Below are 24,620 nucleotides of genomic sequence, written 5' to 3'. Positions count from 1 at the left end.
GACGCATTGAAAAATTTTAAAATATAGCGGAAAATAGAGAATGAAGCCAGACTGATCTAATTTTGAAAGTTCTAAAGATCTCTAGCAAACATTTTTGAAGAAAAAAAGGCAGAAAAATAAGCTTGCCACTCCCAGATTTTCAGGTAGCTGTACTACTGAAAAAATTTAAAATGTTGATCAGTTTACTGCGTAAATTCTTGTTAGCACAGTACAGCACCGGAAGATTACGTACTGTACAACTTACGATATCAAAAGACAATAAAAACAACTGGAATAACAGTAAATTAAATAAACTTGAATTCTCATTTGCTTTCTTCTTTTTTGGGCTCTTCTGCTGTCTGAGCTTCTTGTGCTCCTGGAAATTAGAATAGTAACGTATATATTCCCATCAGAAACAAAAGAAACTGGAAAGTTTAAACAAAAGCTTGCCGCTTGAGGACTGCGTATTTTCCGCTGCCATTTTCTTGTAGACGGCCTCAAATAATTTCAGTGACTGCTGTTGCAGCGAACCGATTGCTTCACGTATGTTAGCTGTCGTTTCGTTATCCTTATTCGCCAAGAGCTGCCTCAGTTCACCAAGTTTATTACGAATTGCTTCAGCCTGAAAACAATACACCTACCACAGTAACATTGGCTTCTGGAACTATTACTGGTGATTTTCTCATTTACATTCAAAACTTCATAATTAAAATGATCGTCTCCTCAATGTTGGCTTTTTTAGAAATAGCTTATCAATCAGTTCAGGCACAGAAAAAAGTTCAACAATTTCTACAAACATATAATTTAAAGGAATGAATTGTAACGTTATTCTAGAGTTTCACATTTCCTTTCACTAAGCGGTAGCTGGAAAAGCTAAGTGAATCTACAAAAAAAAAAATAAAAAAATAAAAAAAATAAAAAAATAAAGAAATAAAAAAATAAAAATATGGATACAAATTAATGACATCGGCTAAAAATTACCTCTTTCGCATCCACTTGATCTTTAAATTCAGTTAACTTAGAATCGGTATCCTGGATAACACTTTCTGCTTGATTACAAACTTCAACCTTCTCTTTTCTTTCAGCATCCGCGGCGGCATTCTTTTCTGCTTCACGAATCATGTTTTCAATCTGATCTTTTGATAATCCACCAGAAGACCGAATAACAACTGAAATTAAAAATGAGTGAGATGATTTTAGGGATAATGAAACTTACTAGTAAACATTTTAGAAGAAACGAAATGTATATTTTGCGACTAACTTTGCTGTTCCTTGCCGGTTCCTCGATCTCTTGCTGATACGTTAACAATACCATTCGCATCTATATCAAAAGTAACTTCGATTTGTGGTACGCCACGTGGAGCTGGTGGTATTCCAACCTTTAATGAAGAAATTAAGACAAATGAAGAGTAGAAAGTTTAAAAAAATCGACAAGGAATGGACGTACCAATGAAAACTGTCCTAAAAGTTTGTTATTGGTTGCCATGTCACGTTCCCCTTGGTAAACTTTGATTTCTACTTGTGTCTGGCCATCTGCTGCTGTAGAGAATACCTGAAATGACTCCTCTGAGATCGTGTATCACTGTTTCATTTATAAAAATCAATTATTTCTTGTACATTAAAATGTAACAATTAATGACGGTCTAGATCTCCTAAATTCAATGTTCAATTCAGAGATTAAAGCAAATCAGGATTAGTCATTCAAACAAATGTTAACCAAAGTGCCACATTTACGTAAATATTTAATGCAATTCAGCCTGAAGCAATGACTCTAAAATTGTATGTTAGGCAAGTGCTTACTAAGCTTTAACTTACTAGACAATTTTATTAAATGTTTAATTAAGCAAACGAATATTTAAGAGCAGCTCGAAAGTACAATTCAGGAAAAAGGGGAAGTAAAATGCAACTCTTAGATCCTTATTTATTCTTTTAATCAATGATAGTGTGACTAGTTGAACAAAAAAAGAAAAACTCCTTACTGCTGATTTTCAAAGAATTTCTATATCAGACCTGGCTTTTCTTTGTAGGAATGGTTGTGTTGCGTTGGATAAGTTTGGTCATTACCCCACCCAATGTTTCGATACCCAACGAAAGTGGTGTAACATCGAGTAGGAGAACATCAGTCACATCGCCCGCCAACACCGCACCTTGGATTGCCGCTCCGATCGCTACCGCCTCATCAGGGTTCACTGCTTTTGAAGGTTGCTTACCAAATACTTCTTGTACCGTTTGTTGGACCTTCAAGACAAAACTTCAGTTTTCTTGTAGAAGCTCTCGAAGTAACAAACTCCATATTATTTACGCCTCATTTTCCACATTTCTCGTTTGCCACCGTCTATGGAAATTATTGCAGAACTAAAAGTCATGTATTCCATTCCAGTTCCACAAGCAGCTTTTCCATCCCATGAAAACAAAGAAAAACGTACTTTTGGCATCCTAGTCATGCCTCCAACAAGTAAAATCTCTCCAATTTCGGACGGTTTAACCTCTGCATCATGCATAGCTTTGCGACAGGGCTCGATAGTTCGCTTTATGAGATCAGCCACTAGCTGTTCAAACTTAGCACGCGTTAACTTCAAATTCATGTGTTTTGGGCCAGAGGCATCCATCGTCAAGTATGGTAAGTTTATATCAGTTTGTGTTGTCGATGATAATTCGCATTTCGCTTTTTCGGCAGCTTCTCGCAAACGTTGCATTGCCATAGGATCCTTTAAGCTTTTAAATTTACGAGTTATATTTTTTACAAGTAATTTGCAGCTAAATATTCCATTTCATGATTCAAATTCGCTTGTTTCTTCAGAAAAATGATTCGGATCAAAGTGAAGATTAATTGTATCATCATTATCATGAACTGATAAAGTTCAGTAAATGGTAAGTAAACGAAAAATAATGGACAGTTTTTTAGAAAAAATAAAATGTTCAAGAAATGGTAATGAACAAAATCTTATGCCTTATGAATGTCAATGCCAGAATCTTTCTTGAATTCCGCTGCAAGATAATGAACCAATGCATTATCAAAATCTTCACCACCAAGGAATGTATCACCATTAGTCGACTTCACTTCGAAAACCCCTTTCTGGATTTCAAGGACAGATATGTCGAATGTACCGCCACCCAAATCATACACAGCGATGCTGGAAATTGATTGCATTCATAAAGGAATCAACAAACCATGACTTCAAAAGTTTGAACGGTAGTACCATAAAAACAAAAGCACCTAATTGCTACACTTAAACATCGCTCGCTGCAGAGATTCTACAAAATTAAATCCAAGAGCAATCTCACATTTTGTCTTCCGCTTTATCAAGTCCATAAGACAGAGCTGCCGCAGTGGGCTCGTTAATGACACGCAGTACATTCAAACCAGCAATTCTACCAGCATCTTTTGTCGCCTAAATTCAAAAAACAATTTTTTTTTTTTGCAAAATTCACAAAATTTTTATAAAAATTCGAACAGTGGAATTACACTCAAGTAGTTTATAAACCAACGTTAATTGAAACCCCTTACTTCCAAATTACAAAAACAAAAACTGCGTAGAAGCTGACAAGAATACCTGTCTCTGAGAATCATTGAAGTAAGCCGGAACTGTGACAACAGCATTGTGAACAGTTGTGCCCAAATAACTTTCTGCTGTTTCTTTCATTTTCATCAGAATGTATGCACCGACCTAAAATATAAATTTCATTAGGTTAAAACCGTATTCTATCAGAAAAGTGATTTTTTACTGGAAATTACTGCATTCAGTCGCTGGATCACACATCATTACTGCTCACAGTACGCTCACCTGAGATGGCGAATACATTTTGCCTTGTGCTTCAACCCAGGCATCACCATTGGATGCACGAACAATTTTAAATGGAACCACTTTCCTATAAGATACGGATAATTGTCAATCCAAACATATAAGAACATTAAAAATGCTATATTTAAACCACATAGCATTAAGAAGCTATCTAAAAGATATTTTTACGATACACACGATTAGGAAATATCAGGATAATTCATGGTTCATGGTCTTATTGTTGCAGATTCTGAAAAATGAGATTAAATTTCCTATTACGTAAAAATTCACGAACACCACGACTGGAAAACTTAATTTTTGGTCCTTTCCGGCAAAGAAGCAGTACTCAATAAACCCACAAGTACACTAAAAATACTATGTTTAAACCATATACCATTCAGGAAGTTGCTCTGGAAAATAATTTTACGATAATCAGTATTGGAAAATACATCAAGAAAAACTAACACATCCTTTTGTACTTCCGGATCATCGAAACGTCGTCCAATCAACCGTTTAGTAGCGTAAAGTGTATTCTGTGAATTTGTAACCGCTTGTCGTTTTGCTGGTGCGCCAACTAACCTTTCGCCATCTTTGGTAAACGCAATCACTGATGGCGTCGTCCTCACACCTTCCGCATTTTCAATAACCTACAATGACAAGATTAAGCCAACAAAAAAATTTGAGACCGAATTATTTAATACAACAAAAAACGAGACATTCACCCTTTCTCTTCTACTGTATTAATAAGTGATTTTCTCATCGACTCTATTAAAAAATTTCAAACATTTCCCGCAAAAATCTCAAACAAATATAAAGACTGCTTACTTTGGCTTGTTTCCCTTCCATAACTGCAACACACGAATTGGTTGTCCCAAGGTCGATGCCAATAACTGTTCCCTTGACACCATCGGACCTACAAAAAATTTGTTAAGATTAAAGTAATCAATCTCAGCAAAACCTAAACGAGTCAGCATCAAGAAAACTAAGACAAGAATTAGTTCCAACGATATGAGAATTTTATTGAGTATAATAATAGTACAGAAAAAATCCAAAACAGTGTACCGTGAGGAGAGGCTCTATCTGTTCTTTCAATCCCTGAAGAAGGTTTTCTTTTCTAGAAATTCTAAACCTACAGTTTACTCCATTCTGGAATTATTACTTATCATGCAATCATGTATGTCGAAAAAATCTTATGTACACTCCCTACGTCCACCCTAACTAAACATTAAAAATTATAAGGATATTGCGTTCTAAAGCAGAGGAAAGAAACTAAATACTTTGTCATAATTGAATTGTATTTCTACGTGGACTTACTTGTATCGGCGAGTCACACCTAATAGAATGCTATCTGTGGGTCGCACATACAATGTTCGACTGCATGTAGCCGACACTACTGTTCGGATCGCTGAGAAGATCATTCTTGTTCTGCTTCTTTCTACCTGTGTAAGATTATAATGTGTCACATTACCAAAACAGAACCAGTTTCTGATAGCTTTCGGGGATACTGGGACAACCCAATAAACTGTATGGAGAAGTCTGTAAACGAAAATCCCCCAACCTTCAACACACCCGCTACACCAAAATCCCACCTGTGCATAATCTAACCTACGGTAGCACCCTCCGAGGTTCCTGCCAACTGCTACAGCACTAAAATATCGTTTCTCCGTTCGTATTTCATTGAACTGAGTGGTTGCTCGGTTGTATAGGAGGGACATTTGTGGGTTGGAGTCAGTTTCTGGTCGTTTGAATCCGGCAGAAGTTTCGGACCGGAACAAAGGTATAGTAACATCGTCGGTATCAGTTGGGTGCTGTTAGAACATATTGGAAACATAACGCCATATTGGAAACATAACGTCATCACATATTGGAAACATAACGCCATCATAATGCCACTTGGACAAGTTTAGTTGGAAAAAATCTTTGGCCTAACTTTTGTATATACCTAATAATAATAATGAATCTTAGGATAACAAACAATCACGTCCTGCTGTTACCAATCGTTTCTAAGCGTTTCATATTGTCAGTCCACTTTATCCCTGCAGAGTGAATAAAACTTCCAGTGGTTTCATTTATTTATACGTTCAAAGCGACAAAGAAATAAGTGATTGATGCTTGGATTCAAAGGAAGCAGTGACACTGAAAAGCTCACTTCATCAATCGAGCTGTTGAATGCTTGCTTGAGTTGTAGGAAATCAGTAACATCATCTGGAGCCCAATAGTACAAAAACCTTATAATTCATTCCTCATTTTACGACGGCTTTATAACTCATTCTCCGTGGTGCAAAGGCCTTACATTCACCCATGATATAAAGGCCTTATAATTTATTCTTCTATAGTGCAAAGACCTTATAATTCATTCCCTTATAGTACATAGGCCTTACAATTCACTCTCTCGTGGCACGCAGGCTTTATAATCCATTTTTCTATGATACACATGTTTTGTTTATGCTACGCATCACAATTTTGTCTTCAAAAAAAAAACTCAGTAAGAGCGAGTGAGGACGTTTTAACTTTATCTTTATCAGCATTGAGAGGTACGGTGACTCTTTCAATTTACTAATTAATAAGCAGAATAATTTAATGACATTACAGAAAATGGGGTTGTTATTTATTAAATAAATAGACGGAATCAATATGGAAATGAAGACATTAAGGAAGGATGTAATTAAATTATAACCAAAATGTAATCGACTTCTTAGGCTTTGTCAGAATAGCTGCCGTGGACTTCGACAAGTATGACACTCCTGTTTTATTATCATCCAATACTTGGCGCATTGCAAGATATTACGAGAGGAATGAATGGATCACAAATGTTTGTTCTTGATGTAACGAAAGATTCGAGGAGTTCCGGATGCTACACAGTTGTTTCCTGTCCGCTTGGTTCCTTTAAGGAAGTATACCTGTCCGATGTGTCCCTGAAATCTACGGTTAAATTATAATATATTGTAATTATCATAACAAATTGTATTTCTTGTTATCTATGGTCTGAAATTTCTTTGAATTTTGAGTTATACACAATAAGCATAATCTTACGTTGTTTGCATTCCATCTGCAGTTGGCATCTGAATTGGTTCAGATCTCCCATCCTCCTCTATTCCAATCCAAGTTCTTCGTTTATTAATCATTTTTCCAATTATTATCGTTTTTCCTTTAATCTAGAACTGAATGCACTTTTCAAAGTGAAAAATCCACAACTTTTTGACGAAATTATTTAATTCAAGAAATAATACATCATAAAAATACAAAAATAATACTTGGATTGTGTCGTTTTACTCTGATTCTACCAGGAAATGTTATTGAGAACAGCCTAGATAAATAAATGAAAGTATCAGCTCATAGAATTACCATATTGGCAAGAAACTACGATGTTCTCATGAATTGCATATTAGCACGATATAGGTCAAATAAGCAACTCTCACACTCGAATTTACCGGTAGAATATTTTTTCCATTAAATTTTCGGGAAAATAATGTTGAAAAATTTTAATTCAAAAATGTTTTAAATCTTCACATCAGCTTTAGTTAAGACATAGAACCAACGATTATAATCTGAAGCTGATATATGGGTCGAAATATTTTTTGAATTCTGAATTTGTTATTCCAAAGAACGTTTTATTAAAAACTTGCAGACTAAACTGGATATTTTGGAAAGCACTTAGGTGTAAACATTCAAATTAGAGAGGAGTTGCGGCACATTTTGGAATAATTAAGAGAAGCAACCTCAACGCTGTGATTAATTTTAAATGGCTCCAAATCACCCTTCAAAAGAAGACACTTTTCGGAGTTGGCTCCAGGTGTTTCTTGCAGTAACTTTGCATGCCTTGTGGATTCCTTGTCAGTCTGAAATATATTCCTGTCCATGAAAAATTCTAAACGCAGAAAGAATAAAAATACTAATTTCATGTCACATAACACAATTTCGAAATGTTCTGAAACGCTTGAAATTTAATTATAGCAAACAGTTCTTGTTAACAACATACAAGACTGACTTTTCATATTTGGTAGTTAAAAAATTAACAAAAAACCTCTTTTTTTCGCTTCAGCTCCCAATCCTCGCCCATTTGTTTGATTTCCATCTGATTATGTCGATAAAGCAATGTACAAATCTCATCATAGTATTCTGAAAGATAAGCCTCAAAGCTTCATTAGATAGCAATTGGTATTTTTTGAAAAAGTGGCAGATTTTAAGTGGTTTTTCAACTAGTAAACTCGATATAATTCTTAAAATTTAAAAAAGAATTAACTGCCAAAAATAGGCACATATAAGCAGGAATTATCAGATATCAGGTAAAAAATTTTTGTTGGGAAAGCTGTGAATTGAAGGATAAATTTCAAAAAAAGTAGAGGAAATGATTGTTTAGATTAGTAAAATATCTGAAAAAAGTGGCAAAGGAAGAATAAATTATGAAAAAGAAGCCATGAGACTAAAATTGAGCAGACACGGAGTTTTCACACCGGTATGATCACCTTTATCAAGGAATTGTTGTTCTTCTTCTTCGCACCTTTCTAAATCATCCGTTCCTCTGCAGCAACATTCTACATAACAATTTAATGCTATTACTAGTGATAAAATGATAAGAATAAGTGCCAAAATAGATATCGCCATTTGTAACGCAGTGAAATTGTTGTTAAACAACTTTGCAAACATTCTTCATCGCAATAGATGAACTGATGAGATCAAATAGAACACGAAATATGGTTAAGACGAAAAAGTCCAAATATTGGCGAATCTACCATCAGTGGCCCGCAGAAAATTTCGTTTTTGACGTAAATTATTTTGTCAAATGACCAGAGCGAAATGAAACAAATTCCAAATCAATGATTGATAACTGTAACATTCCTTTAATTAATGGATTAATATTTGTCTGCAGGAGGACGATTCCAGAAATTAACTCGATGATTAGATGAAGGACTACTAATGTGTCAGATCTGGGAAAAACGAGATTAAATCAATCAGCCTGGGCATCGTTGTAAGTGTTTAATGACTAATTGCTAAAATATGTCTGAATGGACAGTTATAATAGAAATGGAACAAGCAGAGTTGTGAGATTAGAATTCAATGCTCACCTGATAAAGTAAAGGTAATGATGAACGAAGGAAATTAATGAAAAAATGTTGGATGATTTCTAACAATTGATTGAGTGAGTGAATTTTGGTATGAATAAGGCATCATTTTAATAGTACCTTTCACTGTAGTGCTGAAAATGAATAACCAGTTATTGCATTCATTCCACATTTAATGGTGAATTCGAATATCGATGAATGACTGTCAATAATTTTATAAGCTTAAGTGCCATAATTGTCATATTCTAGATGGCTTTAAAAAATTTTATCAAAGCTGATGTTTGATAGAAAAGCGGTTTGATAAATCGAATTAATAATGTGGCAGGCGAAGAGAGGTTCAAATTGTGAAGATACTAATAAAAAATTCTTTGGCTAATAAGAGGTTCGGAAGAGAATGGTCATGAAAAGAGAACAATTTGTCCTCCCTTATGATATAGAGACATATTATGAAGGTGTGAAGGACAGCGCAGCCATCTGAAAGATCCACTATGTGGAAATTTGTTCATTAGAATTAATGTCCTCAGCAATCATTGAGAATGGCACCAAGGACAGCGATATCTTGACAATCGTGCTTTTCTTCACAGGAAAGATGAATTGATGTTTTTATTGTGGAATAAAAAACATCATCAGCTAATATCGTATTACATAATATCATAATTCATCATAAATTCTCTTATTGTCAACAAATCCGAAGAAGGGATATGAATGGTAACTGTTTACATGCTGAATCGCTTTAAATATAAGAAAGCACTCTCTCTGGAATGTTATTAATACTTGACGAGTTTCAAAAATTTATTTCAGAAATTTATTAACAATCTGAGAAACAAAAGATGAAGTACTGATTTGTAAATGTTGTCCTTCGAAGGCTAGCAAGTGCAATCGTTTGCTCTCCAACAGCTCCCGTAGGCCGAGGCGATCCTGAAATTATCAATTTATTCCGGGTGAAGAAAACATTTATCGTGGTTTTTAATAAACTGATTTACTCAAAAAGATTCATATTTTATTCACGTTCTGAACCGAAGTTATAAAATGATCCAGGAGAAAAGATTTTATCAAAATTATCACTTCAGTCAGAGTTGACTATATGTTTTACCATCGCCTTATCATATCCGTGTTGTTTTGTCTATGACATTCAAAAGTGAAATGTCGTCAATCATTACAGACATACAAAACCTAACAAAAATAACATACCTTTGGGAAGAAAAAGAAAATTTCCAACCTCTGTGTAGATTTCTGATTTTTCGAGAGGAACGATCTTTGATGTGTCGTTCTCAAGATAATATTCGAACCACTGCAAGCATCACTTTTAAATTATGAACTGAATTAGTTAAACACAGGAAAAATAGTGCTTATTTCCGCAGAAAAAAAGCAAACTCATATAATCATAAAATGATTCCTTTCAGGCGTAAAAATGAATTTTCTAATCTAGAAGATGAAAAATCTTAAGGTGGCATCTTTCATAGATAGGATTTGGTTGATGTTGATCCTATTGCGAGGCTTGCAGATACTGATAGATCACTGAGATACGAAACTGCTATGAGGAAATGAGATATGATTAAGTGTTACGATAGAGGATATAATTAAGAGAAAGAAACTTCGGTTAAACAACTCTAATTTAAAAACTGCCTCATTAGTCCAGAAGCTATTAAAATCTCGGTTTAGCGTTCAATCAGTGCAATGTAATGAATTTATACAAGAAATCAGAAACCTCCGATTCTCGCGGCACTACCATTGTGTCATTCAAAAATTTCACTAACACCAGATTTTGTAGTTTCAATAAATTTTCTTTATATGTTTCATTTAGATTCTGAAAATGAGGATCTTTTAGCTTTAAATAAATGATTGTTGAGGTTATCAGTGCAACACCTTTGAGTGCTTTCATATTCCCAAACTAATGTCGACATATTCATTTCCATATATTTTGTTAACCAAAAAGGTTTAAAAAGTAGAATAACCATACTCTTTCATTGTTGATATCAGCAAGAAATATGCTACTTTTCCGGTAGGTTTCTTCATCTAACGGATCATGCCAATACTGTGCTTGGACTACTCTTAAACAGTAAATTAAGAGGATGATGAATTTATTGCAAATTAGCTGTGAGTCTCCCCGATAAATACAAACCAACAAATAGGGTGAAATATTTGTTTAGAAAGTTGGGAGAATGCAGAAAAAGTAAACATGAAAGAGAATTGCTTTTGATATCATCGAGTTGTAAATGCATTAAAATGAAATAGAGAAGCGAAACAAACGTATTCTGGACAAAGCCAACGTATGCACCCCACTCTAGTAGATTCCTCACACGATCACAGATGTAACTTTCAGCAGGACATAGCGGTAGTCCAAATACTCCCTGATGTTGTCCACCAAGGGAAATCAAATTTTTCATTTGTGGAATTGGGCAACGTTGTGCCACAGCTCGCCTGTATCATACTTTAATAAGCTTATAAACATGAAAAGTATCTTCTATAAATGAGATCTGCAAGAAGAGATAGTGATCAGAATTATTGCATATGGCATATATATTTAAGACTCGAGCAGTACTACCATTCGAGTCTTTGTAAGAGAACAAGAATCGATTGTATAAAAAATTTTTAAAAATTAAAATTAAAAGTACAGGAATTGTGCGCCCTGTGAGAAACCAATAGAATTATATCCATTTTTTAATTTTTCATCCTTCTGTATGCTCTGACATACCTCCGCTACCTGATCGTTCACATTTCCAAAGAAACCATGCTCTGTATCCTGAAAAATATCCACTGGTTATGAAAGTTCAAACAGATGAGCTTTCAACAATTACCATACGGAAACAAACCATTACAACGTTGGATCCTATCATTATTGAATAAATGTAGACATTAGGGATATTCTGCTTCAGTATTTTTTCTATTCTTCCCAAACTTAACGGATTGCAACAACTATCACCTGAAAATTTCTTATGCAACGACGAAAGTAAACAAACGTTAAAATTAATAGTGGGATTTGTGCTTTCGAAAATTTAAACAAGTATTCGATCGCTGGCCACTACCTGAGTAAGTTTTCGATTCTGTAAGTATGATGACAATTCAAAAAATGTATTAATTAAATTCCTCGAATACCATGCACATGTGTACATATATGTATGTATATATTAATATTTATTTATATGAGAAAGTCGATTTCCAACTTTCTGGAAAAAAATGTGGAAATTTTGGCAGGAAGAAAAATTACCCATGCCGTGCCAGAGTACAATTGGTGTTGGCTCCACATTACCGAGGATTATTCGCAGGAATTCGGTCACAGAATTAGTAGTGATTGTTGCCGATCCGGTAGAGAGCAGGCAAGCAATGAGAAAAACGCAAATAGTTACCATTTGTAGTAATTGTCTTCCAATTAATTTAGAAATAAAGAATTTTATAGCAAGGAATTTTCTGGAAGATTAACAAAAATCGATGTTTTTTTGATAAACGAATCGATGTTTTTTGATAAACGATGCACGGTAACAGCAAAAAATGTAAACACACAAAGCATTGGTTCTTGGATTGTGTGACCTTTAACCATTCAGGGGTCACGACGAGATTAGAGACTAATAAGTGTTACTTATTATATAATTTGCTCTCTCCACCGTTCCTACTTCAATTTCCACCGAAACAAAAACTGAATTATCCGAGAAGTTCTGCGTTGTATTTAAGGTGTTAAAAGGGAATTTGTTAGAATAAAAATGAAATATTAGTAAAATGGAATTGGTCGGTGTTCGAATTGCAAGGAGTCAATTGCGAAGGATAGCTTTCCTCTTCCAATGATCCTCAATGATCACAACAGCTGGTTCTACAAGCACGAGCACCACTTCTCATTAATAAATTGATAAGTTTTTGGCTGGTTTGCGGTCTTTGTAAAAATTGTCACCATTTTTCTTATTTCATCGAAAGACACATCGTTTAGATTGGTTTTCACTTACAGAATATCTTTTTCTAAAATGTGAATGACATCGTTTACAAGGTACTTCTATTCTTCTCATTTTTCAGATTTCATTCAAAATTTAAATCCTCTCGGTACCAATCACATCGATGTTCTATTCGATAAAGAGAAAATGTCCAAGTTGGGTTGAAGTAAAAAAGTTTCCTTCTTATTATTTCTATGAATTTGAAGATTCGTGATAGCTCGTAATTTTATTGTTTCCCACACTACGGATATTCAAGAATATGACTTTTCCCAGTTGCTGCAATAAAGTTTTGGATGAGGTTAGAACTCAGGAAAACGAGTAAATGAGCCAATAATGGTGGAGTAGCGCTGTTTATTACTGTGAATTTAATTGTGATATCGCAGTACACCTGCAATTTTTGTGGGAACAGACACCAGATCTTATTGCAATTTGATTAAACACTTTAAAATTTGCATAGCAAATTTTAATTGTAATGACATTTTGCTTAAGATGCATCTAATTTGATAGTGTGGATGTTCTTAAGTGATGGCAAGTCAGCTCCAGGTTTACGAGTCGTTAGTTCTTCTTTTTCCGTTTCTTCGCCAGGCATATGATCAGGCAGTTTCTTGCCTCGAGTTTCTGGTACGATGAAGATGTAGAGAAGGAAATCAGCCAGGCAAGTGATGAACATCAGGAGGAACGGTGCTGGAGGCCAATGTTTACTCTAAAATAGTTCACAGTTTATACCACAAAGCAAATTATTTAGATTTAAGCCTTCGTACATCCCGAAATTGACCAAACAAATAATTGTTTTAATTTAAATATACCGGTATGAAAACAAGTGGACTGATAATTGTTCCGAGACGATTGAATGTTTGAATAAAAGCAATTCCAGCACTGCGTACTGGTGTCGGAAATAGCTCAGTTGGCTGAACATTGTTCAGGACGAATAATTCGGTACACATCGCTGCGGCAAGTAATGATGAGTAACGAGTGAAGGTGACAATTGCATGAATCAATCGGTCACCTAAATGTAATGACTGCATGTAACGTTATGGCCGCTAACGATTCATTCTCCCTTTGCCGTGACTTACTATCTTTTCATGTACCTGTGACATCAGGTAAGTGATAATGCATACTGATATTCATCCAAGATTGAAATATTCTACAATTTAGAAGAAAAGTCAGACATTTAACAATCATCAACTTACCTTGTCCACCGGCTTTTACAATCGCTTTATATTCTTCAATTTGGTGCCCTGGAAAACAATTAGTTGTCAGCAGTAAGTAATATGTGATAAGAGATAAGATTTGAAAAATTTAATCTGAAAATGTTCCATCTGTCAAGTTCGTGCTTGGAAGGTGGTCACAATCCGCATTTTATACTTTACAGATTTAAGAATTAAAACCAGATATTGGAGGATCAAAAGGTTGAAATAATCATCCAAACTTTCATTTCTTCTGGTAAAACGTCAAGTTCAATCAGATGAACAATTAAAGTTGCCGTCAGTGCACAGGAAAGTTAAAATGAGTTTGACATGACATCCGCTTGTCAGCTTTCCATCTTTGTCAATTTCATTCAAATAGTTTGCAAAATGTTCGATCAAAACATACATGCAAATAAATAGATGATAAAAATCATTCCCATCATAAACACGATAAATCCAGCTGATAAACAATGCAACAAGCGCCGGCCAACACGTTGAATTGTAAATTCAAGTATGGCGGCAATAATGTTGATACCATAACGTGCGGCACCTAGGATGATCACATTCATATAGACCGTACCCGCCAATGCATCCATATTGTAGGCAATGCCGTAGCTGATGAAACTTGTTGAAAACCTCCAAAAATCAGTTTTAAATATTCTGAATTTGGTATAAACTTCATTTTGAAATTTAATTGACGTCATGCATTGCTAGTTTCAAATGATTATCCATAGGTCCAATTTCAGGTCTTAAATGCAACCGCACAAAATTAAGCGGTTTATGTCTAAAATTTAAATCAGTTCCTCATCGAAATTCATTTAGGACACACAGACTGATGGCAAAGACGATTGTGTAGCTGCCCAATTTACGATCTGTGAACAAATGATAAAAATAGTAGTTCCGATTAGCTTTACTCGATTTCTCTGTCTGAAATTTAGGGAAAAATTAAGTAAATAGGTGACAAGAGATAATAGAGAACAACTGCCACCTATTCAGCTTTACCGTTTTTGAGTCTGCAACTGGATTTGTGCTATTGAATTTATTTGATTTTTTTTCTTCTTTTGATATATTTTTTAAATGTATATTAGTAGAAATCAGAGAAAAAAGGCTAATTTCTATTTCGTCCAGCTGGCCCAAGGACATATGATAAACGAGTACTGTACTGCAGAGAGAATGAAAATGAAACCTCCTCTTCGACGGATTTTTCAACAATATAAGCTATATGCTTCGCTTTCTCTGGCGACACCTTTTCATCCCATCTTTTAATATAAACTGCTGCTTCTGCGGCTTGCTTACCTTGACCTTTTTTGATAAGCCATCGTGGCGTATCTCTTAGATATCTGCAATACAAATTCAGGGCTACTATGTATGTCAAAGAATGTGTATGTCATTGAAATTTGTTTTTGCTACTGGAAATTTAGAAAAAAGATGCATCAAGAAGACTAACGGAATCATTATCAACGGTAAAGCGGTTAATCCAGCAGCTACTCTGGATAGTGTTTTCCAGTCATTACTAAGATAGGCAATACCGGACAAGATGATGTAATTTGGTGAATAGGTGACCACCGTGGCTATCCACATTCGATGCTTGTCAGGAAGATTTTCCATGAAATATGGATTGCTCACACTGAACAAATTAAAAATGATTTATTAGCATTTGGTTTCAGATTATAAATTACCATTTTCAGTAACTATCCATTCCAGAATTAGTTCTGCTTGACAAATCAGTAAGCAAATGGCAAAATGCGCGTACAGTCAATCCTTACAAATTTTTACAGCTCGTGCACAAAGTCCCTTTGTTCCAAAACATCATGACGTTACTGGTCAACATCACTCAGTGACTAATCACAAACATATGAGAGATCAGAAAAATACATAGATGAAGCCCGATCAAAATTACTAACCAATGCTTCCCACCTGTGAAAACCATATCAAAGAAACGAATAAAAGTGAATACAATGAATGAGGGAGCGAAAGACGTTGCTAACAACGATATCATCATTCCAATGGTACCAATAAATAAGACCTGAAAATTTAACTTCATACTTTCCCTACTTTTAGGATTATTGCTGGGTTATAGTGGCAAACAACAAATCAGGAATTACGTCTTTTGAAATTGGAATTATGAAATTGTAAGGATCCATGACGATCGGATGGCAAATTGAATAAATAAAGCAGGGCCTTTCTTGAATTAAAAACTTTTTGCTTTTAAATGGATGCTTACAAAAGTATCTTTGAGAATATTTTAAGTTATCAAGCCTTTCAAATGAGCGTAATGAACCTTTTTTCTGCCGTAAATATCAGCAAAATTACCGGCGACGACTGCGCCTATCATTAAACCAATATTTTGTAGTGTCGTGCCTAGTTTAACATATTCAACTGGTACTTCAAACTGAAAATTTCCATTGCTTGTGCACTATTTCATTTCTCAATAAGGCTGGAATGAGTTATTGAGAAACTTAGTATTTTCAAAATCCGATCAGTCATTCCGTCTAAAAAATATAGGCTTAAATTTTATTTTATTTGGGCGACACTTCAAGTATCATCAGCATACATCATTTGTAATCGGCATGAAATCGTAGTAACTCGAGCCGCAGAGTACTTTGGATTCATTAATGAAAACCCAACAGGAACCATTTGATGAGCAGTTCTTTGACGCGATATATTCCGGATATTGCTTATCGCAAAAGTCCTTCACAGTTGGCTTTCGGTCTAAAATTTTTAGCCAGTTCGATTTAGTCGAGATTGTTACTACCTATTTAATTAATTGTGTAAATTCTTCCTTTTCTATTGCTCCTCACTTAACTCCTCTTTCTCTCTCCCTCTCTCTCTTTTTTCTCATTATTAGCTTTTCATTTATATTTGCAATCAGTTATGCGTTGAACAATGCCGGTGCATTTAAATCTTCTCATTGTTCTCATGACCATAAACAATTATTATCAGTTGACAGAGATGACAATTGATAACTATTGCGACTTTTCAAACTGCTGCCAAGAAAGCTGAAATTTTTCAAAAACTTCTTCAATTTATACTGTAAACAATTAAGGGCAATATTTTTCCAAAACAAGCTCTAATTAGATCATACTTTCTGAACTACAATCGACTATAACCAAATATTGCGTGATTGGCAAATATTGCGTAAGTGTTATAGTTTACAAGAATAATGATAACTCACTGGAGTTCATTTCAATTGTAATGACCCAATCATATTTAACTGCATTATTTTACAAGCAATAAATATATTTTGAACAATAAATGGGAACACTGAAATTAGAACTGACCAGCAAATGTCATAAACAGAAGATTGCACACTTGCGTAAGCACCATCAGAAAATAAACGAGAGTCAGGAATGAGACATATTTTCGACAAGACTGCAAGTCGGATAGTTTGAAAGATTCGCCGGTAGATTCACTTCTTCTTACTGTCGTTATTACGCCACTGGATGGATGAACTGTACGTGACATAACCGCTGAAGATGACATTAATAGAATTCCCAGCTTAATGCATCAATGGATTCATTAAGACTTTCTGAGATGGCTGTCCCTGAGGTTAATGGGAGGAATAAATCATAATTTTTCTTAAATTTACGATTATCACCTTAGAAATCATGTTACTTCCATCTGTTCTGCAAGAATTCTTTAGCAGAACAAGCTAAAACAGAGCGAAAATGTGTTTGATTGAAAATACTAAACGAATTTGTTGCAATGACTAAAACAGCTATGAGTCAAGTGCAGAATGAAGTTATTTCAAAAAAAAAGAAAATATCAAATGACGTCGGCTACTTCAATCATTCCATAAGCAAAAAAAAAAGCACGTTTGTATTTGAATGCGAAATGATTGGCGGAATTGTCATGTCATTTAGTCTTACTTAGTTATCGTAAAATACTAAAAGCATTTGGATATGAGCACCATTTTCCTCATTAGCACAAGATTTTGGGATCAATCAGTAACGCCATATTTCTATTAGATTAAGATAAAAACAAGTTATTGCAGCTATACTTGGTAAATTCTAGAAAATGATCGTTGTTACCAACAAATATGACCTTCACTATTAAGGGTCAAGCTAACCCAGACATCTTCTCCCTATTCTTAAGTACACAAAGTTCTCGAATTTTTAATCTGACTTTTAGTTCTTTAAAAGTTTCCACATTTCTACCACTCCGACCAAAATGATCGAAATAATACGATCCCGCTCTATTACTGTTCTGTCCCCAAATTGCCATGCGTTATGCGTCATCACTCTTCTTGTATATTTTGTTTACATTTTCGCATCCTTATATAAATAATGTCGCATATAGTCACCACTAATTAATTTAATAGCCAAAAATTCTTGAGATTCAAGCAATTAATTCCTTTCACACATTGTAACGTCATCGTAAAGGGCATCATTAGAGAAACATCACATGAGAAAATTTCTTTAATTAATAGGGACTCATTTCACCTCATCAAAGATAATGTCTGGAACACTTCTAAGTTAAAAGACAGCCATCCGCTAAGTTCACGTAATTACGTAGTAGGCAACTTTAATAAAGTCGTGATAACTTATCATGAGCAGATCTAGGAATGCCACAGATCAGAAGAACAGAATGCTAGTTTCGTTGATAAATCGCTCTCTCTCTCTCTCTCTCTCTCTCTCTCTCTTTCTCTTTCTCCTGCTTTAGCAGAATTTTTTCAAACAGTTTTCAAAACTTCCTTAGTTATGGTTTTTCTTAATTTGATTAGAAGTGATCAATGAAATCCCATTAATGTAAGCATTAAAATGGAGAACGTGCAAAGCTGGAGGTACTTTGTGAAATGAAACATTTCAAATTTCGAGGCCAATTTGAAGAAAGGCTATTAATATGCATAAAATGTATGGAAGAACATAATCAAGCTGTGAACACAGGAAACTAGTGTTCTATGAAAGAAACAATGAATATGCGCAAATGTGAGCGCAAAGTATTGGCTTATTTTTCTGTTTCTTTTCCTCCCATTGATCAATTACAAGCACCGAAAAAAAGGACCGTCGGGAAGAAGGAATGATTTCCAGTAATGAAGGAGAGGACGGGAACAACTGATTTCACCCTTTCTCCTGAAAGGTTGTTCCGATTCATTAAGAGATGGACGGCAATTAAAATCAAATTTCATCAAAAAGCAGTGAAGGAATTTGTTGAATCAATTGTAAAGAGTACCTTGACAATAAAGTTAGCATTTCGAAGAGAAGAATTATTGCTAGAAAAAAAAACGTGATCAAAGTTCAAATAAGTAAGCAAAGAAGCTTAAACAAAGAAACATAGATCTTTGGGTCGTCTTGTGACTCAATCTTAATGCGGTTAAATCAAATGTTTATTATTCTTTTAATAATATCACGCCTAGAAGATCGAAGTGTACTGTAAAAAGTAAAAGAGGGTTTAATTCTCAAGCACACTTTCCTTATTCTAAGTGATATCTAATGTGGTTGTGAAATGAACCCAAGATAGTTGAGTAGCTAGACTCATCATGCTATTGAATTCATAGAAAATTGGGGTTGTTAAAAGCGCAGATACGAGCACAGTTCAATATCTCATTAAACTTTTAAATTAAAGTTATTCCTGGAAAGTAGATGAAAAGTAAAATTTAATTGAAGAGATAATCACCTTCACTTACAAATAATCTGATGTGCATAGTCTGCGAATTTTATCGGTTTGATTTGAAGCGACAAACGAGGAATGGACAGTGTTGCAAAGATAATAATCAGAAAGTTACAGTACAAGAAGTCAGGTAGAAAAGGAAGTTAGAGCATATTTATGGGTTGTAAAATAAGGTCATTGTGATGAGAAATTCGAAGTTTCTGAATGATATTCTTGATATCGACTAAGCATGAAAATTTGTCTTTACCCCTTTGACCTTATTGTGAATTTCCACTAAATTATATTATTATTATTATGCGAGATGAAATGACCTTGGAAATGGATGGCATTCGAACGGTAATTTGCAGTGTCATGACATGCTTTTAAACTACTTTGCAGCAATCGATGGAAACTTTTTGAAACATAAGATTCTATTGAAATATGAAATGTAGAAGTGAAGTGATTGAATGCCTTATTTGTTTGATAGATGTTCTGCCGAATTATAATAGTCTTGGTTATTGGCATAGCCTATATACCGAAAAACTCCACTTCTCGCCATCAACAATAAGCAACAAGGGAAGTGTTGAACACTGACCAGGTCATTTATAATATATATTTAAGTGACCATCAGCAGTAAGATAGACGTTCGTTGTACCTAGTCATATTTGATTTCATTTTAGTAAATTATTGGCTTTGGTAATAACCATAGCAAACATTTTATTCATTTTAATCAAACCACCAAATTGAAAGGGAGAAAAGTCCTAATGTTTATTTTAATCTTACCGGTCACTAGGTAATAACATATCATATCATATCATGTCATATCATATAAGACATTATTATACAAAAGACTTTGAAGAACTATTTGCGCAATAGGTTCTACTAAATGACTGGAACTAGCGTAAAAACTTCATACACAGATAAGGACTTGAGGATGCATAATATATGTCCATGTGGACGTATACTTCCTTTTGCAAACAATTTTTCCGTCTTTATGGGTGCCTTCTTTTGTATTTGAATACATTCAACAAATTTTAAACGAAAAGAATCGTTATAATTTGATCTATTTTCCAGCTTATTTGTTGGTGACAAAGATAACCAGAGTATGTTTTAAAACTTGATCACTCTCACAGAACAGGAATACATTGAATTCAAAATTTGCATTAATGATCAAATAGCAAAGCGTAAAGAAATAAATAAGTAACACCCAATGATTTAAAAGTACAACCAATTATAAAAACCAACAAAACTTATTATCACTATAAATATAATATTTTATTATTTCAAACAATGACATAACCTTCGAAAAAAAGCCACACACGAAGAACAGTTAAAAAACTCAATATTTCTAATCTAAATAACTTGAATGATTATCATTAGAAATAGCCAAAAACATGGTAAAACAATAAAGAACAAAACGAAACAAAACAAAAACTTCATTAAAGAAAATATTTTAAGTGGTTGTAGTTAATTAAAGTAGCAACAATAAAACATATCCTTATAACCATGTAAAAAAAAATGAAAATAGCAAAAAACTATGCCAAAAGGCAAAAAAAGCAATTTTTCATAAAATAAATTACATTTTCATTCCATTCAATATTACAAACAACCAAAAATGAAAACTGAATCTCAATGTAAACAAAAAAATTGCAACTTTCAGCCATCAAATATCAAACAAATAATAATCGCAAAGCTTCTAAATTGCGTAATAATCAACGAGATATAATACACTTCTACCCCAGAAAAGATAGTACGGAAATGTAAGTACTCAAACCCTCCACCAAATTACATTACCCAACACACAGAAATTTATAAAACTGAAAAATAACAACAAAAAAAGGCAAGAGATAACAGATAAGAAGTTTTAAAATTAGTTTAGAAGGCTTAAAAAATATATCTATAATATAAAACCAATCAAAAAACTCTCGTCTTTTCATGAAGAATATACAACATCGGTGTAGCGCAACACAATAATACAAAAAAACTATTTACATGTCTCAGTCCCGTCAACTCCTGAATAATTTGGTAAAAATAAAAATAATATAAAAATTTCCTATACGCGATCCTCAAAAGAAGATCAGAAATTTAAAAAAATCTTAAAAGTTAAAAAATTTTCAGACATCTTTGTCATATTACAATCAATAATTTTTAATAAAAAATAATTTAAATAAAACATTAGCAAGAAAAATACTAAAAACTTCATTTATACTTGAAATTATCATAAAAATGAGAACATTTCACTTGATTACTTTTACGCCATCACGTTGAGACTGTGATTTAAAAAAAAAAATCACCAAACAGAAGGTAACTTTATATGAAAATTTATGTTTATAATAAACATTTAATAACTAATCGAAAAAAAAAACAAAACTAAGCAACAAAATTTAAAGCAAAAATAAAATTAGAAAAATAAAAATTATAAAATGACCAAAGCATCAATCATTTTAAAAAAAAATTTGTAAAACACACACATTTATGCTGCAAAGCAGTTTTTTAAACTCATACAAAAATGTATATAAATTAACAATAAAAATAAGTTTTATCAATACAAAATTAGGATATCATCATATTCGTGGAAACAAAAAATACCAAGTCCTGATATTTTGTTTCTATTTTTCATAAATTATGATAAAAACCTCCACTGATATGCAACACTAAAAAATAAAATCAAAAAAAAAATCAAATTCCTAAAAATCTTTTACCCAGAACCAGATATTTTCACAATCAAGTCAAAAAATTTAACTCACTGAACAACTCATCAGAGATCAACCCTTTCAACATCCTAAAAACATTATTCATGAATCTGTGATTAAAATAAACCAGAATAAAACCATTTAAAGCATCTATCATATGAGACACTTAAGAACAGCAAGATAATGAATAACACAACTGTCGCCAGCATCTAAATCATCTAGGGATTTCATAAAGGAATTAAAACATAATTTACCTCTGTGTCATATTCATAACTTCAGTACCACTGATTACAACAACCAGTCATAATAACCAAAAAATTAATAATTAAATGTCTATAAAATTAACTCAATCCTGCAACTATCCCTATGCTTCAAAGTAAATTTTAAAAGAATTTACATAAAAATAAATTCCAATTTTAACTTAAAAAACAGTAAAAACCCGCCAAAAAGAATAACATGAGAACAGTAATTGTAGAAATAATAACGGTAGTGTATATAAGGATTAATGGGAATAAAGAATGCATAACTTTGCAAATAAATTATTAGCTTAAAAAACTTTGTTTGGAAAATAAAAACACCAAAAACAATAGTGAAAAGCCAAAAGTGAAATTACAATGCTTTCATTGTGGCATCACAATAAACTTCTAGATGTAAACTATCATGACAAAATAAATTAAATTAAAGTCAAAAAACATATAGTTGCAAAAAATAAGAAATAATTTCACAGGAATGACAAATAATAGAAGAAGCAAAATAAATTGAAATGATAAAATAGTCAAACAGTGCGATAAATTATCCTCATTATTTCTCAAAAATCTTTAAAACAATTGGAAACTTATCAATAGCGAACGTGAAAGTATGAACACCAAAAAGAATCATGAAAAAACAGTAGAAAAATAAAAAGCCAGCACAGCTCAAGGATTAAAGAAAGAAAACAATAAATGGCACTCAAAGACACCAGATTTTAAAAAACATTAAATTGGAAGTCTTGTGAGAAAAATTGCGAACTAAAAAGTTAATAATAAATTTTAAAAATCCTAAATTACCAAACGTACGCAGCTCTGTATGAAATAGATAAAAACAACCGAAACCAAGCAATAGATGATCGCTTGAAAAATCCCATACCTTTTCAAAAATTTTCAAAAAAACTTGAATAAACAAGCAAAACATGAAAATACCAAAAGATAAACCGAAAAAAAATAATAAGCAAAAGACAAAAACAAAAATCGGTATATACCCATTAACATATCAAAACAAAATCGGGGTAAGTTCTGCGATAAATATAATCAAACACACAATTAAATAAAACAAAAAATAAAAAACTCATGTCGAGAAGTCGGACAACCAAAGTGTGAAAATTATCATATTCCTTTAAAAGGAAAACAGCAAAACCCGCACTAGAATATTTGAGATTAAATCCATTAATTAACTCACTTCCATATCAGGAAAATCGAAGGTAGCGGGGTGTAAATCTAACAAAACCAAACAAACAAGTTAGAAAACAAAAAGAAACGTAAATTAATCTAAAGACAAACAAATCCCTTACTGAACAATAAAAAGTAAGTAATTAAACAGAAAATGAAATTTCACAAGAACAACTCTGAACACAATTACATATTTCACTATTAAAACCGCACTTGATATCAGTAAAAATACCTAGCAACATAGTAAAACAAACAAATACACCAACTGAACAGAATATAAAAATTTCAAAATACCGAAAAAAAAACAAAAAAGTAATGCAGTGAATCAAAAGAGAAACTGCCAAAATAAAACCAAAAATAAGTATAAACAAAAAAGACAATCAAGAAAAAAAACAAAACAAAAGCTCCTTTATCTTCGACAACTTAAAACTACGAAATAAAACTTGAAAAATACTGGAATACTCAACCTTATTGGGACCATATTGAGAACCACCCAAAAATGACACTTCAACGAAATCAAGAAAGTAGTAATCTGTAAAATAGGAAACAATCACAACTAAATTCAAATCTAATAAAAAATAAACAAAGTAGAATCCAAAGAATTTACAATTCTTTCTTCTATTAATAAATAATACTCCAAAAATAGAGACAACTTTCCTCACTTCTATAACACCAAAACTTATACTCCCTCTAGGTCACTGACAAATGGTTTTACCACTTTATTTATTGAATTCACTAAAATATTAAAATAAAATTACTTTTTCCCAGGTTAAAAAAAATAAAATAGAAAATCCAAAATATTAATAATATATACAAATGATAATACATTTAAATATATGTTTTTAATGCTAAAATATTACAAAATTACAAATTAGCATTAAAAACTAAACAATCAACAAAATTCATTTAAAAACAGGGCTCTCCAAATAAACCAAGGCAACCTAAAGTCAGTAATACTTTTTAGGTGAAATATAACTTCATCC

General features: G+C 33.1%; 5 protein-coding genes across 5 annotated transcripts; all 5 read right to left on the bottom strand.

Annotated features, from left to right (window-relative positions):
- Nucleotides 1-107: 107 nt before the first annotated feature.
- LOAG_16336 (chaperone DnaK) lies at nt 108-5,476 on the bottom strand (the record flags this gene model as incomplete). The annotated part of the gene is made up of 14 exons (XM_020448988.1): nt 108-355; nt 430-601; nt 961-1,148; nt 1,241-1,358; nt 1,427-1,531; nt 1,990-2,217; nt 2,406-2,687; nt 2,930-3,113; nt 3,265-3,371; nt 3,534-3,647; nt 3,765-3,849; nt 4,227-4,408; nt 4,587-4,674; nt 5,076-5,476. 14 exons carry the CDS (start codon nt 5,474-5,476, stop codon nt 303-305), a joined length of 2,307 nt encoding a protein of 768 aa, XP_020307530.1. The 3' UTR covers nt 108-302.
- Nucleotides 5,477-7,418: 1,942 nt separating this feature from the next.
- Nucleotides 7,419-8,458, bottom strand: LOAG_00056 (hypothetical protein). Its single transcript, XM_020445330.1, has 3 exons — nt 8,228-8,458; nt 7,786-7,880; nt 7,419-7,600 (listed from the first exon to the last, which is right to left on the bottom strand). The coding sequence occupies exons 1-3, from the start codon at nt 8,406-8,408 to the stop codon at nt 7,430-7,432; spliced, it is 447 nt and encodes a 148-aa protein (XP_020304191.1). The 5' UTR covers nt 8,409-8,458; the 3' UTR covers nt 7,419-7,429.
- A 1,151-nt stretch (nt 8,459-9,609) lies between these two features.
- On the bottom strand, nt 9,610-12,238 carry LOAG_00055 (palmitoyl-protein thioesterase 1). Its single transcript, XM_020445329.1, has 8 exons — nt 12,033-12,238; nt 11,638-11,747; nt 11,440-11,567; nt 11,075-11,245; nt 10,785-10,875; nt 10,533-10,631; nt 10,044-10,115; nt 9,610-9,742 (listed from the first exon to the last, which is right to left on the bottom strand). The coding sequence occupies exons 1-8, from the start codon at nt 12,172-12,174 to the stop codon at nt 9,617-9,619; spliced, it is 939 nt and encodes a 312-aa protein (XP_020304190.1). The 5' UTR covers nt 12,175-12,238; the 3' UTR covers nt 9,610-9,616.
- Nucleotides 12,239-13,228: 990 nt separating this feature from the next.
- LOAG_00054 (major facilitator superfamily transporter) lies at nt 13,229-17,396 on the bottom strand (the record flags this gene model as incomplete). Its single annotated transcript, XM_003135595.1, has 11 exons — nt 13,229-13,447; nt 13,551-13,750; nt 13,935-13,982; nt 14,338-14,567; nt 14,761-14,858; nt 15,118-15,271; nt 15,379-15,558; nt 15,836-15,957; nt 16,213-16,323; nt 16,486-16,643; nt 17,213-17,396. 11 exons carry the CDS (start codon nt 17,394-17,396, stop codon nt 13,229-13,231), a joined length of 1,704 nt encoding a protein of 567 aa, XP_003135643.1.
- Nucleotides 17,397-21,310: 3,914 nt separating this feature from the next.
- Nucleotides 21,311-24,169, bottom strand: LOAG_00053 (hypothetical protein; the record flags this gene model as incomplete). The annotated part of the gene is made up of 5 exons (XM_003135594.1): nt 21,311-21,337; nt 21,444-21,533; nt 21,770-21,790; nt 22,157-22,174; nt 24,105-24,169. Coding segments are annotated over 5 exons (221 nt in total), but the record flags the coding sequence as incomplete, so codon positions are not given.
- Between the last annotated feature and the right edge of the window lie 451 nt (nt 24,170-24,620).

This window comes from Loa loa, assembly GCF_000183805.2.
Source record: "Loa loa unplaced genomic scaffold supercont3.1, whole genome shotgun sequence".
Lineage (NCBI taxonomy): Eukaryota > Metazoa > Nematoda > Chromadorea > Rhabditida > Onchocercidae > Loa > Loa loa.
This window is presented reverse-complemented; position numbering and strand designations above follow the sequence as displayed.

Coding starts and splice junctions, on each gene's coding strand:
- LOAG_00055 (XM_020445329.1), bottom strand. CDS start 12,174: ATGGTAACTATTTGCGTTTTTCTCATTGCTTGCCTGCTCTCTACCGGA. Junction 11,568..11,637: donor TAGGATCCAACGTTGTAATG/GTTTGTTTCCGT, acceptor GATATTTTTCAG/GATACAGAGCATGGTTTCTT. Junction 9,743..10,043: donor AATCAGAAATCTACACAGAG/GTTGGAAATTTT, acceptor TGATAATTTCAG/GATCGCCTCGGCCTACGGGA.
- LOAG_00056 (XM_020445330.1), bottom strand. CDS start 8,408: ATGTTTGCAAAGTTGTTTAACAACAATTTCACTGCGTTACAAATGGCG. Junction 7,881..8,227: donor ACAACAATTCCTTGATAAAG/GTGATCATACCG, acceptor CTTATCTTTCAG/AATACTATGATGAGATTTGT. Junction 7,601..7,785: donor AGCTGAAGCGAAAAAAAGAG/GTTTTTTGTTAA, acceptor AATATATTTCAG/ACTGACAAGGAATCCACAAG.